This window comes from Pristiophorus japonicus, chromosome 5, assembly GCF_044704955.1.
Source record: "Pristiophorus japonicus isolate sPriJap1 chromosome 5, sPriJap1.hap1, whole genome shotgun sequence".
Classification (NCBI taxonomy): domain Eukaryota; kingdom Metazoa; phylum Chordata; class Chondrichthyes; family Pristiophoridae; genus Pristiophorus; species Pristiophorus japonicus.
In genome coordinates, this window is record NC_091981.1 from 7,055,718 (window position 1) to 7,073,474 (window position 17,757).

A 17,757-nucleotide genomic window follows, 5' to 3' on the forward strand; every position below is an offset into this window, starting at 1 on the left:
GAACTTCAACAATTGTACATCCCTGTCTGGAGTAAAAATAAAATGGGGAAGGTGGCTCAACCGTGGCTAACAAGGGAAATTAAGGATAGTGCTAAATCCAAGGAAGAGGCTTATAAATTGGCCAGAAAAAGCAGCAAACCTGATAACTGGGAGAAATTTAGAATTCAGCAGAGGAGGGCAAAGGGTTTAATTAGGAAGGGGAAAATGAGAGGAAGCTTGCTGGGAACATAAAAACTGACTGCAAAAGCTTCTATACATATGTGAAGAGAAAAAGATTAGTGAAGACAAACGTAGGTCCGTTGCAGTTAGAATCAGGTGAATTCATAATGGCGAACAAGGAACTGGCAGACTAATGTGACTAGTGGGGTGTCGCAGGGCTCAGTGCTGGGACCCAGCTATTTACAATATACATCAGTGATTTAGATGAAAGAATTGAGTGTAATATCTCCAAGTTTGCTAATGACACTAAGCTGGGTGGCAGTGTGAGCTGTGAGGAGGATGCGAAGAGGCTGCAGGGTGACTTGGACAGGTTAGGTGAGTGGGCAAATGCATGGCAGATGCAATATAATGTGGATAAATGTGAGGTTATCCACTTTGGTGGCAAAAACACGAAGGCAGAATATTATCTGAATGGCGGCAGATTAGGAAAAGCGAGGTGCAACGAGACCTGGGTGTCATGGTTCATCAGTCATTGAACATTGGCATGCAGGCACAGCAGGCGGTGAAGAAGGCAAATGGTATGTTGGCCTTCATAGCTAGGGGATTTGAGTATAGGAGCAGGGAGGTCTTACTACAGTTGTACAGGGCCTTGGTGAGGCCTGACCTGGAATATTGTGTTCAGTTTTGGTCTCCTAATCTGAGGAAGGAAGTTCTTGCTATTAAGGGAGTGCAGCGAAGATTCACCAGACTGATTCCCGGGATGGCAGGAGACTGGATCGACTGGGCCTGTATTCACTGGAGTTTAGAAGGATGAGAGGGGATCTCATAGAAACATATAAAATTCTGATGGGTTTGGACAGGTTAGATGCAGGAAGAATGTTCCCGATGTTGGGGAAGTCCAGAACCAGGGGACACAGTCTAAGGATAAGGGGTAAGCCATTTAGGACCGAGATGAGGAGAAACTTCTTCTCTCAGAGAGTTGTTAACCTGTGGAATTCTCTTCCGCAGAGAGTTGTTGATGCCAGTTCATTGGATATATTCAAGAGGGAGTTAGATGTGGCCCTTACGGCTAAAGGGATCAAGGGGTATGGAGAGAAAGCAGGAAAGAGGTACTGAGGTGATGATCAGCCATGATCTTATTGAATGGTGGTGCAGGCTCGAAGGGCCGAATGGCCTACTCCTGCACCTATTTTCTATGTTTCTATGTTTACTCCAATGCCTGTTTTTGGTTACATTTTGAAATTCTCCCTTTGTTTGATTCCCCCGCTGCCATCCACCAACGGCTCAGCTGAGCTCGTTGGACAGCGTCGAGTCTCGAGACCAGCGGCATTCCAGTAAAAGCCGGTGTTTAACCAACGTCTGCCGCCTGTCGCTAGCCTAGTTTCTCCAGCTTAGTGGCCCCCCTCTTCTCAAACAGCATCGACCGACTGGCAGCACCGACCGAATCCTAGAAATTTACAGCACGGAAAGGGGGGCCATTTCGGCCCATCGTGTCCGCGCCGGCCGACAAAGAGCCTCACGGCCTAATCCCACTTTCTCGCTCCGTAGCCCTGTAGGTTGCCTTGAGGGTCCTGACATTCCAGGTCCCGAACTTCATCTCAAAGGGTGGAAGATGCCTGTGCGCGAGTTCTTTTCGTGTGGGGTGGCCGTTGCACACCGGCCACCACACGGGTTGACGGAGAAAGGTCTTGATCTAGTGGCAAGGGGGTCCGAGACGACTGGAGACCAGGCACCGCTTCAAGCGCGCATCCAAGTATTTTTTAATAGAACGGGACCGCTTTAGGATTAGTACGCAGAGCGCTGTGGCCGGGAACGGTTGGATGACCGAAGGTAAATCAGGCTTTCAAAATAAATAATAAAAAAATCTAGACTTTGTGGGTTCAAACCGGGGTCCCTCTCTAGGTGGGGAAGTGGTGCCTCACACAGCAAACTTCCCTGTGCATTCAGACCGGAATCTACACGGGGTGGAGCTTGCCTGCAGGCTGGCCTTTCAGTGTCCTCCTCTCTCGCCAGTTTGTGTGATGCACATATCAGCGGCAGGTCGGGGCCATAAAAGGAGCGGCGAGTGGCGGCCTGGGGAGCGGCGTGGGCGTACCACGGCAAGGTACAGCGCGAGCAGGCGCAGGAGGGCGACGGCAGCGAAGAGAACGACGTCATCAAGATCCAGGTCGGTGATTGGAGCGTGGGCAGGTACAGCAGGAGCGGCGAGGTCGGGGCGAAGGAGCGGCGAGAGATTGTAGAGGGATGTGATCGGGGCCCAGGGGAGGCGAGGGCCCAGGGGCAGCACGGGCCCAGCCCACACTGTGCGATATGTGCGCGCACTGGGTCCGTGCAGCAGAGCTGGTCTCCAGTCGTCCTGGTTAACCCTTGCCACTGGACCAAGACCTCGCTCTGTCAAGCCCGTGTGGTGGCTGGTGTGCAACGGTCACCCCACGTTAAAAAAATCCACCCACAGGCATCTTCCACCCTTCAGGATGTAGTTCGGGATCTGGAATATTAGGTCCTCCATTGAAACATCTGTGAACTCATCCCTTTTTGGCGTGGAAGCAAGTCATCCTCGATACGAGGGACCGTTTAGGATGATGATGAGATTTAAACATAAGAACATAAGAATTAGGAGCAGGAGTAGGCCACATGGCCCCTCGAGCCTGCTCCGCCATTCAATAAGATCACGGCTGATCTTTGACCTCAACTCCACTTTCCCGCCCGCTCCCCATATCCCTCCATTCCCCGAGAGTCCAAAAATCTATCGATCTCAGCCTTGAATGTACTCAACGACTCAGCATCCACAGCCCTCTGGGGCAGAGAATGCCAGAGATTCATCATCCTCCGAGTGAAGAAATTCCTCCTCACCTCCGTCCTAAATGGCCGACCCCTTATCCTGAGACTGTGACCCCTGGTTCTAGACTCTCCAGCCCGGGGGGAAACACCCTCCCTGCATCTACCCTGTCAATCCCCCTAAAGTAATTGATAGAAGGATTAGAGGGGAGTTGAGGAGAACTTTTTTCACCCAGAGGGTGGTGGGGGTCTGGAACTCACTGCCTGAAAGGGCGTTAGAGGCAGAAACCCTCACCACTTTTAAAAAGTACTTGGATGTGCACCTGAAGTGCCGTAACCTACAGGGCTACGGACCGAGAGCTGGAAAGTGGGATTAGGTCTCTGCAGCAGAGCTGGTCTCCAGTCGTCCTGGTTAACCCTTGCCACTGGACCAAGACCTCGCTCTGTCAAGCCCCGTGTGGGGGCTGGTGTGCAACGGGTCACCCCACGTTAAAAAAAATCCACCCACAGGGCATCTTCCACCCTTCAGGATGTAGTTCGGGATCTGGAATATTAGGTCCTTCATTGAAACACCTGGGAACTCATTGAACTCATTGATTTTTGGCGTGGAAGCAAGTCATCCTCGTTTCGAGGGACCGCCAATGAAATGATATCGGGGAGGTAGGGGCCGTTTGTTAACGACGAGGTGTGTGATTAAAGCCAGCAGGGACGCAGGAGTCTCGCTCACTGCTGGGCGATCGGCTGGTTCATCGCACTGCCGTCGCGCCAAGTCGGGAATTAAAAACCAGCGTGACCGAGTCGGCGAGTCTGATTGACGAGTGCTGAGCTGGTGGGCGTATTTACGACGAGTTTGAAAAGAAAAACTGGAGAAAAAAAAATTGCGAGCCTGCAGTGTAGGTCAGTCGTATTCCGATTGAAGAATGTGCGTCAGGGGTGGGAGGCGGGGGCGGGGGGGGAGAACGCGAGATGTTGGGCTCCTTCTCAGTGTCACAACAGGCGAGGACGCAAACCGCGTCCACTCTCCGAGACCGAGCCTGCCTCGTAATGTCGTTTTATTTTCTGCTCTTCTTGCCAGCGGGCGAATCACATCTTCGGTTATCTTCTGTCATGCGCGCAGCGGGGGGGAGGGGAGTTGTGCAATGGCTGCACTGCCAAGGCTGCAGGGTTCAGTATCTCTCGCCTGGCGTGTTTGTATCCCGGCAGAATTCCAAAGGCTTGACTAAAAGGGGGGGAAGTGGGGGGAAGGGGGGGGGGGGGGGGAGGGTGGGCCCCCTCTCGACCACCTCCCTCCCCCACCCCCCGAAAAATGGGAAGAGTTCCCGTGGTGGTCCGCGGTGGGGAGGGGGCGGGGCAAGTTCGACGGAGCGTCTGCTCTGCTGGCCGGCCGGCTGGCTACAAGGAGTCTTCGGCACTGCGGGAGTCGCCGTACATGTCCGCCAGCTTCTTGAAGCGGGGCCCCCAGTCGGTGAGGTAGTCGTAGTCCGGGTCGGAGTCCGCGGCGGCCGACTCGAAGGAGCTCAGCGACTCGGCCGCCGAGCCCTCCCCCTCGAAGGCGTAGGTCTGCAGCGAGTCGAAGGGCGGGGCCCCGGGGTCGGCGTTGGCGTCCCGCAGCTTGGCCAGGATGTAGCCGGCGACGCCGCCGTCGCCGGCCCCGCCCCCCCCGCGCCGCGACACCCGCCGCGAGAGGCTGGCGATCTCCGGCTGCATGTCCCGCCGGGACCGGGCCAGCTGCACTTCCCTGGGGTTCCACAAGGCGGCGATGTCGAAGGCCTCCGTGTCCTCCTCCCCGCCGCCCTCGTCGTCGTAGCGGACAATATTCTCGTGGACGTTCTCCTTGTCGGCGGCGGCGAGCGACTTCCTCCTGTGCCTCCTCATCGTCAAAATGAACAGCATCAGCACTGAAAGGGAACGGTAACAAACGGGGCGAGTTAGCTGCGATTGGGCCAACGTATTACAACAACCAACAACCACCTCTTGTCACAGAGCGCCATCTAGTGGACTACCGCTCCACCTAGGGGACGGCTGTGGTAATGCAACTGCTGATGTAAAAGTCACGTGATAAGAACATAAGACATAGGAGCAGGAGTCGGCCATACGGCCCCTCGAGCCTGCTCCGCCATTCAATACGATCATGGCTGATCTGATCATGGACTCAGCTCCACTTCCCCGCCCGCTCCCCATAACCTCTTATCCCCCTTATCATTTAAGAAACTGTCTATTTCTGCCTTAAATTTATACAATGTCCCAGCTTCCACAGCTCTCTGAGGCAGCGAATTCCACAGATTTACAACCCTCTGAGCGAAGAAATTTCTCCTCATCTAAGTTTTAAATGGGCGGCCCCTTATTCTAAGATCATGCCCTCTAGTTCTAGTCTCCCCCATCAGTGGAAACATCCTCTCTGCATCTACCCTGTCAAGCCCCTTCATAATCTTATACGTTTCAATAAGGTCACCTCTCATTCTTCTAAATTCCAATGAGTAGAGGCCCAACCTACTCAACCTTTCCTCATAAGTCAAGCTCCTCATCCCCAGAATCAACCGAGAGAACCTTCTCTGAACTGCCTCCAAAGCAAGTATATCCTTTCGTAAATATGGAAACCAAAACTGCACGCAGTATTCCAGGTGTGGCCTCACCAATACCCTGTATAGCTGTAGCAAGACTTTCCTGCTTTTATACTCCATCCCCTTTGCAATAAAGGCCAAGATACCATTGGCCTTCCTGATCACTTGCTGTACCTGCATACTATCCTTTTGTGTTTCAGGCACAAGTACCCCCAGGTCCCGCTGTACTGCAGCACTTTGCAATCTTTCTCCATGATGTATTGGAGCCATCTCAATCTCCACCTGAGAGAACAAGGGTACTACACTGCTCTAAAAGATGGTATCTCCGACAGTGTGGTACTCCCTCAGTACTGCCCCTCCGACAGTGCGGCACTCCCTCAGTACTGACCCTCCGACAGTGCAGCACTCCCTCAGCACTGCACTGGGAATGTCAGCCTAGATGTTTGTGCTCAAGTCCCTGGAGTGGGACTTGAACCCACAACCTTCTGACTCCGAGGTGAGGATGCTGTCATGGAGCCCCGGTGGACACTTTAGAGGGGGAAGTGGCACTCAATATTGGTCGGTGGTCTCGCAGATTTGCTGGTCAATATATACATGTGGTTTGGGGGCCAATATGATCACTATATCAATGAAACGTATAAAATTCTGACGGGGTTGGACAGACTGGATGTGAGGAGGATGTTTCCCCGGGCTGGGAAGTCTAGAACAAGGGGTCACAGTCTCAGGATACAGGGTAGAAAACTTAGGTGTTGAGATAGAGGATCAGCCACGATCATATTGAATGGTGGTGCCGGTTCGAAGGGCCGAATGGCCTACTCCTGCACCTGCTTTCTATGTTTGTATGTTTCTATATGAAGGAGAACAGAGAGGGTAGATAGAGAGAGAATATTTCGGCTGGGTGGGGAGTCGAGGTACTAGGGGCACAGTCTAAAAATTAGAGCCAGCCCTTTTAGGAGTGAAATTAGGAAACACTTCTACACACAAAGTTTGGAACTCTCTCCCGCAAATGGCAATTGATGCTGGATCAATTGTTAATTTTAAAGCCAAGATTTTTGTTAATCAAAATTATTAAGGGATATGGGGCAAAGGTGGGTATATGGAGTTAGGTCGCAGATCAGCCGTGATCTCACTGAATGGCAGAACAGGCTCGAGGGGCTGAATGGCCGATTCCTGTGCCTGTGTTCCTAACTGTCCATCCTTCAAATAAGGGTGACACAGGTGATTGTGCAAAATAAATACACAGTCAGGGAGATACTCGGGAGGGGTGGAAATTCAGTTCTCTGCCTCCCTCTATTAGCGCTCTGGTGGGGCAGCAATGGTGGCCGAAGGTAGCTGTGCCCAGGGGGGAGGGGCGATGGGGGTGGGGTGGGCAGTTTCCAGCGCTCCAACGGGACACTCGGTGCTGGTATCGACGGGGGGCTGGCGGGGGGAGGTCTGGGCCATTATCGCCTGGGAGGGGGCGAGCAAATGTGCAACGCCCCCTGGTGGCACCGTCTGTGACAGCGGGCGTTCCGAACTAGCGGCTGCAGTGAGGGAAGGAACGTGGGCTTCAAGCAAGTGCAATTTTTCCATTTTAGCAACTTATGTTGTGGTGAGTTACGTATCGGGAATGTCTTTGGTGCTTCATTTACTGAATGTTTTCTTTCCCCCACTGGGCGTTCAGAGGACAGCTCTGTAGCTGGGGATTTCCCCCTTCGCTCAGCCGGCCTAGCGCTCGAAGAGAGGTGCGTTCCCCACCCCCCATTCCCCACACTTAGGGCCCAGCCCATTAAATCTGTGCGGCGGCAGAAATGTACCCGCCCCGCCCGGGACACCGCCCCAACTGAGGCGCGGCTGAATTTCCAACGCCCAGGTCTGAGCGGTTGTGTTTCGGTGGTGGCAACGAGTGGAGCCCCTTCTTGTTCAGATGTGCCACAGCTTTGCCGACCACGGCTCAATTGGCTACCAGGGTGGCAGCAACCATCGCTGGGAACGCCCTTGGTGCCGGTGCAAGTGCGATAAAGTGGGCGGTTGACTGGTGTAATAACAGCTACCGCGGTTTAGAAACACAGGGCTCAATTTTCCCCGGTGATTTGCACCGTATTTTTTTTGGAGCAGGCTGCTCTTTTTGGGCTAAGTTGAAAAAAAATCACAGTTTCCCCAATCAACTTGCACCAGCCGTAACTCAGTTACGATTTTTTGGGGTCAGTTTTGTTTTCAGCCAAAGGGGGCGTGACCAGCCCCCCCCCCCCCCAGCGCCAATTCTGGCCATTTAGGGAAGTTTGGCCAGCTGAGAGTTACTCCAGGTGTGCTTAGGCCAGCGTATGTGGCCTTTGCAGAAAAACCTTCCCTAGAGTTAAGGAAATCGCAGGTAAGGGAATCGGTGCAGCAGCTGCCCGGACACACTGAAAGAATTGAAAAGCAACGTACCCCCAGCCCCGCCCGAAGGCTGTCCGGTCCCATTCTCAGTCCCCGGTTCACTCACACAGGGAGCGAGAACGAGAGCGAGGGGGACTGAGAATGGGAGCGGACTGGCTAGCCCTTCGGGCGTGGTTGGAGGTAAGTTGCTTGCTTTGTGTTTTTCAATTCTTTTCCTGTGTTGGGAGCCGGCTGTATGCTTCACTTTGCAGCCTCAGCTCACATTGTGTCCCTGGTTACCGTGGCAGCCCGGTCTTTTTGGCGCCGATCAAGGCTCCACCCCCAAAACTAAAGGTCGGGTTACGCCATGCCAAAATGAAGAAATCCAACTTAGGCCCCCAAAAAATCCGGCGTAACTCTTCAAGTGCGCCAAAAAAACGCTTTGGGGAAAATTGAGCCCTTAGAAACATAGAAAATAGGTGCAGGAGTAGGCCATTCGGCCCCTCGAGCCTGCCACCACCATTCAATATGATCATGGCTGATCCTCTATCTCAACACCAGATTCCCGCTTTCTCCCCATACCCCTTGATGTATTTTGTGTCCTGATGGTCTTATCTATTTCATTGTTGATTATGGTGAGAACAAAATAGTGTGCATCTGTTTTCTGTACTGACGTATAACAGCTACTGATGTAATGACAACACAGGGTCATGTGGCAAAGTCATGTGACGCAGTCCCACGAAGGAGCCATTTTGGAAGTGTGTGTGTGTGTGTGTTTGAGGAGCTGTGTGTCAAGGTGTCACGGGTCACGATGCATGCCGGCTCACCCAGCAGTATGAAGATGCAGCCGAGGATGGCGATCAGGGCCCCCTTGCTCAGGCTGGCGGGGAGGCTGTAGGCCTCAATGTTGCAGGACCGGACGTTGCCATCGCTGTCACAGCCGCACACCCTGATGGTCAGCGTACTGGTGCTGCTCTGTGCCGGGAGCCCGCCGTCGGCGATCAGAATGGGCAGGTAGTAGGCACCCTGTTCCTGGTGTTTGAAGCCGCCCCGTCTGGTCAGGACCCAGGCGGTATTGTCTGCAAGAAAAAAAAAACCCACATACACACACACACACAGGACAGAAGTTATAACTGGTTTCAAACGTACATATCGTGCACAGTTTACCAAGTATTGCAACTGAAGAACACTAGTGTTTGGGAGCACGAGTAGGCCATAGGGCCCCTCGAGCCTGCTGTGCCATTCAGCCGTGGCTCAGTGGGCAGCACACTTGCCTCTGAGCCAGAAGGTTCAAGTCCAGAGACTTGAGCACAGAAACAATGCTGACACTCCCAGTGCAGTGCTGAGGGAGCGCTGCACTGTCGGAGATGCCGTCTTTTAGATGAGACGTTAAACCGAGGCCCCGTCTACCCTCTCAAGTGGATGTAAAAGATCCCACGGCAATATTTCGAAGAAGAACAGGGGAGTTAACCCCTGTGTTCTGGGGCCAATATTTATCCCTCAATCAACATAACAAAAACAGATTACCTGGTTATTATCACATTGCTGTGTGTGGGAGCTTGCTGTGCGCAAGTTGGCTGCCGCATTTCCCACATTACAACAATGACTACGCTCCAAAAGTACTTCATTGGCTGTAAAGCTCTTTGGGGCATCCGGTGGTCGTGAAAGGCGCTATATAAATGCAAGTCTTTCTTTCTTCTTTCAATAAGAACATAAGAAATAGGAGCAGGAGTAGGCCATACGGCCCCTCGAGCCTGCTCCGCCATTCAATAAGACCATGGCTGATCTGATCATGGACTCAGCTCCACTTCCCCGCCCGCTCCCCATAACCCATTATCCATTTATCGTTTAAGAAACTGGCTGATCTTCAACCTCATCTCCACTTTCCTGCCCGGATTGAGAACAAAGGGTTTATCCCTGCTGTTTGTCTCCTACCTCCCAACAATTACCAGCCATGTCAGGTTACCTCCAACTCCACGTGCTCTCATTCTTGCTAATAATCTCTTGTCCGGAAGCTTACAAAACGCTTTCTAGAAGTCCATATTGAGAACATCCATAGATGATGGTAAGTACTGCAGGGAATCGAATACGGCCAGGGTGATCTCCTGGACTAGTTTCGATGACATGGATGGGTCGGAGAGGAATTTTCCCAGATTTTTCCTCAATTGCCCTGGGTTTTTAATCTGGTTTTTGCCTCTCTCAGGAGATCACACTGCTCCGTTTGGGGTTGAGTGTAGAATGTTTCAGTGTAAGGGGGTGTCGCAGTTGTGTGAGGCGGACTGGTTGGGCCGGGTGCTCTTTACCTGCCCGCCATTGTTCATTGTTCATAGGTTTATATGTAACCTTCAGGGCTGCTGACCGAGGGCCGTGTGGCTCTTTGTCGGCCAGCGTGGACACGATGGGCCAAAATGGCCTCCTTCTGCGCTGTAAATTTCTGTGTTTCTATGTTTCTACACTCTCAACACCCACCATGTTCGTGACCACCTCAACAAGTTCAGCTTGATTAGTCAGACATGACCTCCCCGTTGCAAATCTATGCTGATTCTCTCTGATCAGCTGACACTTGTCCAAGTGCTCAGTAACTCTGTCTCTATGACACTTTCCCGCCCGATCCCCATATCCCTCGATTCCCCTCGAGTCCAAAAATCTATCGATCTCAGCCTTGAATATACTCAACGACTGAACATCCACGGCCCTCTGGGGCAGAGAATTCCAAAGATTCACTTCCCTCTGAGTGAAGAAATTCCTCCTCATCTCAGCCCTCAATGGCCGACCCCTTATCCCGAGACTGTGACCCCTGGTTCTGGACTCTCCAGCCCGGGGGAAACATCCTCTCAGCATCTATTTTAAAGTGCGAGATGCTCGGACCCTTATGCCGACATTAAAGATGGTCGAACATTGATTCTAACTACGTTGAGCAATTCTGTGTTTAGCAAACAGTGCGGACTGCGAAACCCAACAAGCATCATGACAAAAGGGAATAAATAGCATCGCAGTATAATGAAGAACGTGCGACTACGATGTGGGCATCGCTGGCAAGGCCCGCATTTATTGCCCATTCCTAATTGCCCCTTGAGAAGGTGGTGGTGAGCCGCTGCAGTCTGTGTGGTGAAGGTGCTCCCACAGTGCTGATAGGGAGGGAGTTCCAGGATTTTCTCCCAGCGACGATGAAGGAACGGCGATATATTTCCAAAACAGGATGGCGCAGAGTCAGCATGGATTTATGAAGTGGAAATCATGTTTGACAAATTTGCTGGAATTCTTTGAGGATGTAACGAACAGGGTGGATAAAGGGGAACCAGTGGATGTAGAGTATTTGGACTTCCAGAAGGCATTTGACAAGGTGCCACATAAAAGGTTACTGCACAAGATAAAAGTTCACGGGGTTACAATATACATCAATGATTTAGATGAAGGAATTGAGTGTAATAGCTCCAAGTTTGCAGATGACACTAAGCTGGGTGGCGGTGTGAGCTGTGATGAGGATGCCGAGAGGCTGCAGGGTGACTTGGATAGGTTAGGTGAGTGGGCAAATGCATGGCAGATGCAGTATAATGTGGATAAATGTGAGGTTATCCACTTTGTTCGCAAAAACAGGAAGGCAGAATATTATCTGAATGGCGACATATTAGGAAAAGGGGAGGTGCAACAAGGCCTGGGTGTCACGGTACATCAGTCATTGAAAGTTGGCATGCAGGTACAGCAGGTGGTGAAGAAAGCAAATGGCATGTTGGCCTTCATAGCGAGAGGATTTGAGTATAGGAGTAGGGAGGTCTTACTGCAGTTGTACAGGGCCTTGGTGAGGTCTGACCTGGAATATTGTGTTCAGTTTTGGTCTCCTAATCTGAGGAAGGACGTTCTTGCTATTGAGGGAGTGTAGCGAAGGTTCACCAGACTGATTCCCGGGATGGCAGGACTGACATATGAGGAGAGACTGGATCAACTGGGCCTGTATTCACTGGAGTTTAGAAGAATGAGAGAGGATCTCATAGAAACATATACATTTCTGACGGGATTGGACAGATTAGAGGCAGGAAGAATGTTCCTGATACTGGGGAGTTCCAGAATAAGGGGTCACAGTCTAAGGATAAGGGGTAAGCCATTTAGGACCGAGATGCGGAGGAACTTCTTCACCCAGAGAGTGGTGAACCTGTGGAATTCTCTACCACAGAAAGTTGTTGAGGCCAATTCACTAAATATATTCAAAAAGGAGTTAGATGAGGTCCTTACTACTAGGGGGATCAAGGGGTATGGCGAGAAAGCAGGAATGGGGTACTGAAGTTGAATGTTCAGCCATGAACTCATTGAATGGCGGTGCAGGCTAGAAGGACCGAATGGCCTACTCCTGCACCTATTTTCTATGTTTCTATGTTTCTAGAACAGAGAGTCGGGATAAATGGTTAATTCTCTGGTTGGCAACCAGTAACTAGTGGGGTGCCGCAGGGATCAGTGCTGGGACCCCAACTATTTACAATCTATATTAACGACTTGGACGAAGGGACTGAGTGTAACGTAGCCAAGTTTGCTGATGATACAAAGATGGGAGGAAAAGCAATGTGTGAGGAGGACACAAAAAATCTGCAAAAGGACATAGACAGGCTAAGTGAGTGGGCAAAAATTTGGCAAATGGAGTATAATGTCGGAAAGTGTGAGGTCATGCACTTCGGCAGAAAAAAAACAAAGAGCAAATTATTATTTAAATGGAGAAAGATTGCAAAGTGCTGCAGTACAGCGGAACCTGGGAGTACTTGTGCATGAAACACAAAAGGATAGTATGCAGATACAGCAAGTGATCAGGAAGGCCAATGGTATCTTGGCCTTTATTGCAAAGGGGATGGAATATAAAAGCAGGAAAGTCTTACTATAGTTATATAGTATTGGTGAGGCCACACCTGGAATACTGCGTGCAGTTTTGGTTTCCATATTTATGAAAGGATATACTTGCTTTGGAGGCAGTTCAGAGAAGGTTCACTCGGTTGATCCCGGGGATGAGGAGGTTGATTTATGAGGAAAGGTTGATTCGGTTGGGCCTCTACTCATTGGAATTCAGAAGAATGGGAGGTGATCTTATCGAAACGTATAAGATTATGAGGGGGCTTGACAAGGTGGATGCAGAGAGGATGTTTCCACTGATGGGGGAGACTAGAACTAGAGGGCATAATCTTAGAATAAGGGGCCGCCCATTTAAAACAGATATGAAGAGAAATTTCTTCTCTCAGTGGGTTGCAAATCTGTGGAACTCGCTGCCTCAGAGAGCTGTGGAAGCTGGGACATTGAATAAATTTAAGATGTGAATAGACAGTTTCTTAAACGATAAGGGAATAAGGGGTTATGGGGAGCGGGCAGGGAAGTGGAGCTGAGTCCATGATCAGATCAGCCATGATCGTATTGAATGGCGGAGCAGGCTCGAGGGGCCGTATGGCCGACTCCTGCTCCTATTTCTTATGTTCTTATGTGACTTGGAGGGGAACTTGGAGGGACATGTGGTATAAAATAAACACAGAAATAAATACATAAATACTGAACTGTCGTTCCCCACAGAATGAAATACACTTCACCTCACCCTCAACTTCTCCCAACTAGCGACACAAAACAGAAAAAGTCAATCAAGTCAGTCACAGGCAGTCCCTCGGGGTCGATGAAGACTTGCTTCCACTCTAAAGGTGAGTTCTCAGGTGACTGAACAGTCCAATACAGGAATTACAGTCTCTGTCACAGGTGGGACAGACAGTGGTTGAGGGAAAGGGTGGGTGGGGAGTCTGGTTTGCCGCACGCTCCTTCCGCTGCCTGCGATTGTTTTCTGCATGCTCTCGGCGACGAGACTCGAGGTGCTCAGCGCCCTCCCGGATGCACTTCCTCCACTTAGGGCGGTCTTTGGCCAGGGACTCCCAGGTGTCGGTGGGGATGTTGCACTTTATCAGGGAGGATTTGAGGGAAAGATGATAAGATTATGAGAGGGCTTGACAAGGTGGATGCAGAGAGGATGTTTCCACTGATGGGGGAGACTAGAACTAGGGGGCATGATCTTAGAATAAGGGGCCGCCCATTTAAAACTGAGATGAGGAGAAATTTCTTCTCTGAGGGTTGTAAATCTGTGGAACTCGCTGCCTCAGAGAGCTGTGGAAACTGGGACATTGAATAAATTTAAGACAGAAATAGACAGTTTCTTAAACGATAAGGGTGTAAGGGGTTATGGGGAGCGGGCGGGGAAGTGGACCTGAGTCCATGATCAGATCAGCCATGATTGTATTAAATGGCAGACCAGGCTCAAGGAGCCGTATATATTTCTTATATTCTTATGTTATGTTTAAACACTGAAAACAAGGCTCAAGAAGGAACTTTATAATTTAATTTTAAAAATGTTGCTGTCTTGAATACACCTCTCTGAATAATTAGGCCCAAGGAAGGCATGGTGCGGTATGAATGAGCTGCCCAGGTACACTCAGTTTACCTTGATTGTCACGCACAGTGAAGTTCGGGTTGGCGGCCGCTTCAGGAGCCAAGCTGTAGTAGAAGTGATGACCTTCCTGGGGGTTATCTGGGTCCACCGCACTGACCATCTGAATCAGCTGTTGAAGAGAGGGTACAGAAGAGTTTTACTAGAATGGTTCCAGGGACGAGGCATTACAGTTACCTGGACAGACTGGAAACATGGAAACATAGAAAATTGGTGCAGGAGTAGGCCATTCGGTCCTTCGAGCCTGCACCGCCATTCAATATGATCATGGCTGATCATTCACCTCAGTACCCCTTTCCAGTTTTCTCTCCATAACCCTTGATCCCTTTAGACGTAAGGGCCACATCTAACTCCCTCTTGAATATATCCAATGAACTGGTATCAACAATTCTCTGCGGTGGAGAATTCCACAGGTTAACAACTCTCTGAGTGAAGAAGTTTCTCCTCATCTCGGTCCTAAATGGCTTACCCCTTATCCTTAGACTATGTCCCCTGATTCTGGACTTCCCCAACATCGGGAACATTCTTCCCGCATCTAACCTGTCCAGTCCCGTCAGAATTTTATATGTTTCTATGAGATCCCCTCTCATCCTTCTAAACTCCAGTGAATACAGGCCCAGTTGATCCAGTCTCTCCTCATATGTCAGTCCTGCCATCCCGGGAATCAGTCTGGTGAACCTTCGCTGCACTCCCTCAATAGCAAGAACGTTCTTCCTCAGATTAGGAGATCGAAATTGAACACAATATTCAAGGTGTGGCCTCACCAAGGCCCTGTACAACTGCAGTAAGACCTCCCTGCTCCTATACTCAAATCCCCTCGCTATGAAGGCCAACTCGAGGAGCTGGGGTTGTTCTCCTTGGAGCAGACAAGGCAAAGAAGAGATTTGATGGAAGTATTTTAAAATCACCAAGGGTTTAGATAGTATAAATAAAGAGAAACTGTTTCCTAATGGCTGTAGTGGGCACAGTTTTGGTCTGTTTATCTGAGGAAGGACATACTTGCCTTGGAGGCAGTACAACGAGGGTTCACTAGATTGATCCCTGGGCTGAGAGGGCTGACCTATGAGGAGAGATTGAGTAGATTGGGCCGATATTCTCTGGAGTTTAGAAGAATGAGAGGGGATCTTATTGAAACATATTGGAGGGAGCAGCGTGCGGTGGTATACCACTGCAGGGAGCAGCGCGTGCTGCTGCAGGAGGGCGACTGCTGCCAAGCCAGGTCGCTGATTGCAGTGCGGGCAGGTACAGCAGGAGGGACAAATGAGCGGCAAGAGTCCGTAGAGGGAAGTGACCGGGGCCCAGGAGAGGCGGGAATCTAAGCCCAGAAGAGGCGAGGGCCCAGGGGCAGCACGGGCCCAGCCCACACTGTGTGATATGTGTGCGCACTAGGTCCGTGCAGCAGAGCTGGTCTCCAGTCGTCCTGGTTAACCCTTGCCACTGGACCAAGGCCTCGCTCTGTCAAGCCCGTGTGGTGGCTGGTGTGCAACGGTCACCCCACGTTAAAAAAATCCACACACAGGCATCTTCCACCCTTCAGGATGTAGTTCGGGATCTGGAATATTAGGTCCTTCATTGAAACACCTGGGAACTCATCACTTTTTGGCGTGGAAACAAGTCATCCTCGATATGAGGGACCGCCTATGATGATGATAAGATTCTGAGGGGGATTGACAGGGTAGATGCAGGGAGGATGTTTCCTCCTGGCTGGAGCGTCTAGAACCAGGGGTCACAGTCTCAGGATAAGGGGTCGGCCATTTAGGACTGAGATGAGGAGGAATTTCTTCACTCAGAGGGTTTTTAAAAATTTGGTCCGGGATATGGGCGTCGCTGGAAAGGCCAGCATTTATTCGCTACCCCAGAGGGCTGTGGATGCTGAGTCGTTGAGTATATTCAAGACAGAAATAGATCGATTTTTGGACTCTCGGGGAATCGAGGGATATGGGGATCGGGTGGGAAAGTGGAGTTGAGGTCGAAGGTCAGCCGTGATCTTATTGAATGGCGGAGCAGGCTCGAGGGGCCGAATGGCCGACTCCTGCTCCTAATTTTTATGTTCTTAATTTACGGCTGAACCAGAGGCCACAGATTGAAGGCGACTGGCAAAAGAACCAGAGGCGACATGAGAGAAAACTTTTTTACGCAACGAGCGGTTAGGGTTTGGAACGCCCTGCCTGATAGGGTGGTGGAGGCAGACTGAATAGTAACCTTCAAAGGGGAGTTGAGTAAATACTTGAAGGAGAAAAAAAATTTCAGGGATATGGGGAAAGAACTGGGGGAGTGGGTGGGACTGGGATTGCTCTTCGAGAGAGCCGGTGCAGACTCGATGGGCCGAATGGCCTCCTTCTGTGCTGTACATTCTATGATTCTATGAAAATAAGCAAATTTAAACTATTCACGAAAGCCATTCTTGTGCCAACCTTCTGCTGCAACACCTGACTCTGTGCAATTTGCTTTTTTATTCACAATAGAATGCTGCATATAGACGACAAACAGCCTCACATCTCAGGCAATACTGCCTCGGACCCAGTACTTGCAACACAGTTATCTGTTACTGCCACTGACAACAGGTTGGCTTAGTGCGATATCGCTGGGAATCAGAGTTTCATACCATTCTTCTCAAAGGTAAAACGATGCCATCCAACCTTGAAACACCCCATCCCCCACCTTCAACACTCACTCCCTCCACCACCGGCGCACCGTGGCTGCAGTGTGCACCGTCTACAAGATGCACTGCAGCAACTCGCCAAGGCTTCTTCGGCAGCACCTCCCAAACCCGCGACCTCTGCCGCCTAGAAGGACAAGGGCAGCAGGCGCAGGGGAACACCACCACCTCCACGTTCCCCTCCCAGTCACACACCATCCTGACTTGGAAATATATCGGCCGTTCCTTCATCGTCGCTGGGTCACAATCCTGGAACTCCCTCCCTAACAGCACTGTGGGAGCACCTTCACCACACAGGACTGCAGCGGTTCAAGAAGGCGGCTCACCACCACCTTCCCAAGGGCAATTAGGGATGGCCAATAAATGCCGGCCTTGCCAGCGACATCCACACCCCAGGAACAAATTTTTTTTTAAATCACCTCTTTGTTATATTTTAGGACACCAAGCGAGCACCTTAAGGTTCCTTCAAAATTCAGGAATTATAATAAATTTTAAATATACTGTGTTTCTCCGACAGGATGAAATATTATTCAGAAATTGCAGAATACTTGTTTTTTTAAAACGTGATTAACAACCTTGTAAATTGCATGCTTGAAAGTTATCCATTCCTGCAATATTTTTAGCGGAATAAAGCGAGCATTGTGTTTCTTGTTGAAAGAGGAATTCTGAACTCCCTCCGGCATCTCTTCAAAAGCGGAGCCACATTTAACGACTCTGAACCACACATGGAGGATGCTGAAGGGCCAGGGCTTGTTTCTGAAATGTATCTCAGTTCCCAATCTTCAAAATAGGCGCAGCAATCACAA

At 50.6% G+C, this 17,757-nt stretch overlaps 1 protein-coding gene across 1 annotated transcript in view; it reads right to left on the bottom strand.

Annotated features, from left to right (window-relative positions):
- Positions 1 to 4,329: 4,329 nt before the first annotated feature.
- Positions 4,330 to 17,757, bottom strand: part of LOC139263734 (cadherin-20-like) — a 66,575-nt gene continuing 53,147 nt past the window's right edge. The window contains exons 9-11 of the mRNA XM_070879766.1: positions 14,287 to 14,404; positions 8,663 to 8,914; positions 4,330 to 4,835 (exon numbers count right to left, since the gene is read on the bottom strand). Of these exons, the coding sequence (XP_070735867.1) occupies positions 4,330 to 4,835; positions 8,663 to 8,914; positions 14,287 to 14,404 (876 nt within the window). The remainder of the gene's footprint in view (positions 4,836 to 8,662; positions 8,915 to 14,286; positions 14,405 to 17,757) is intronic.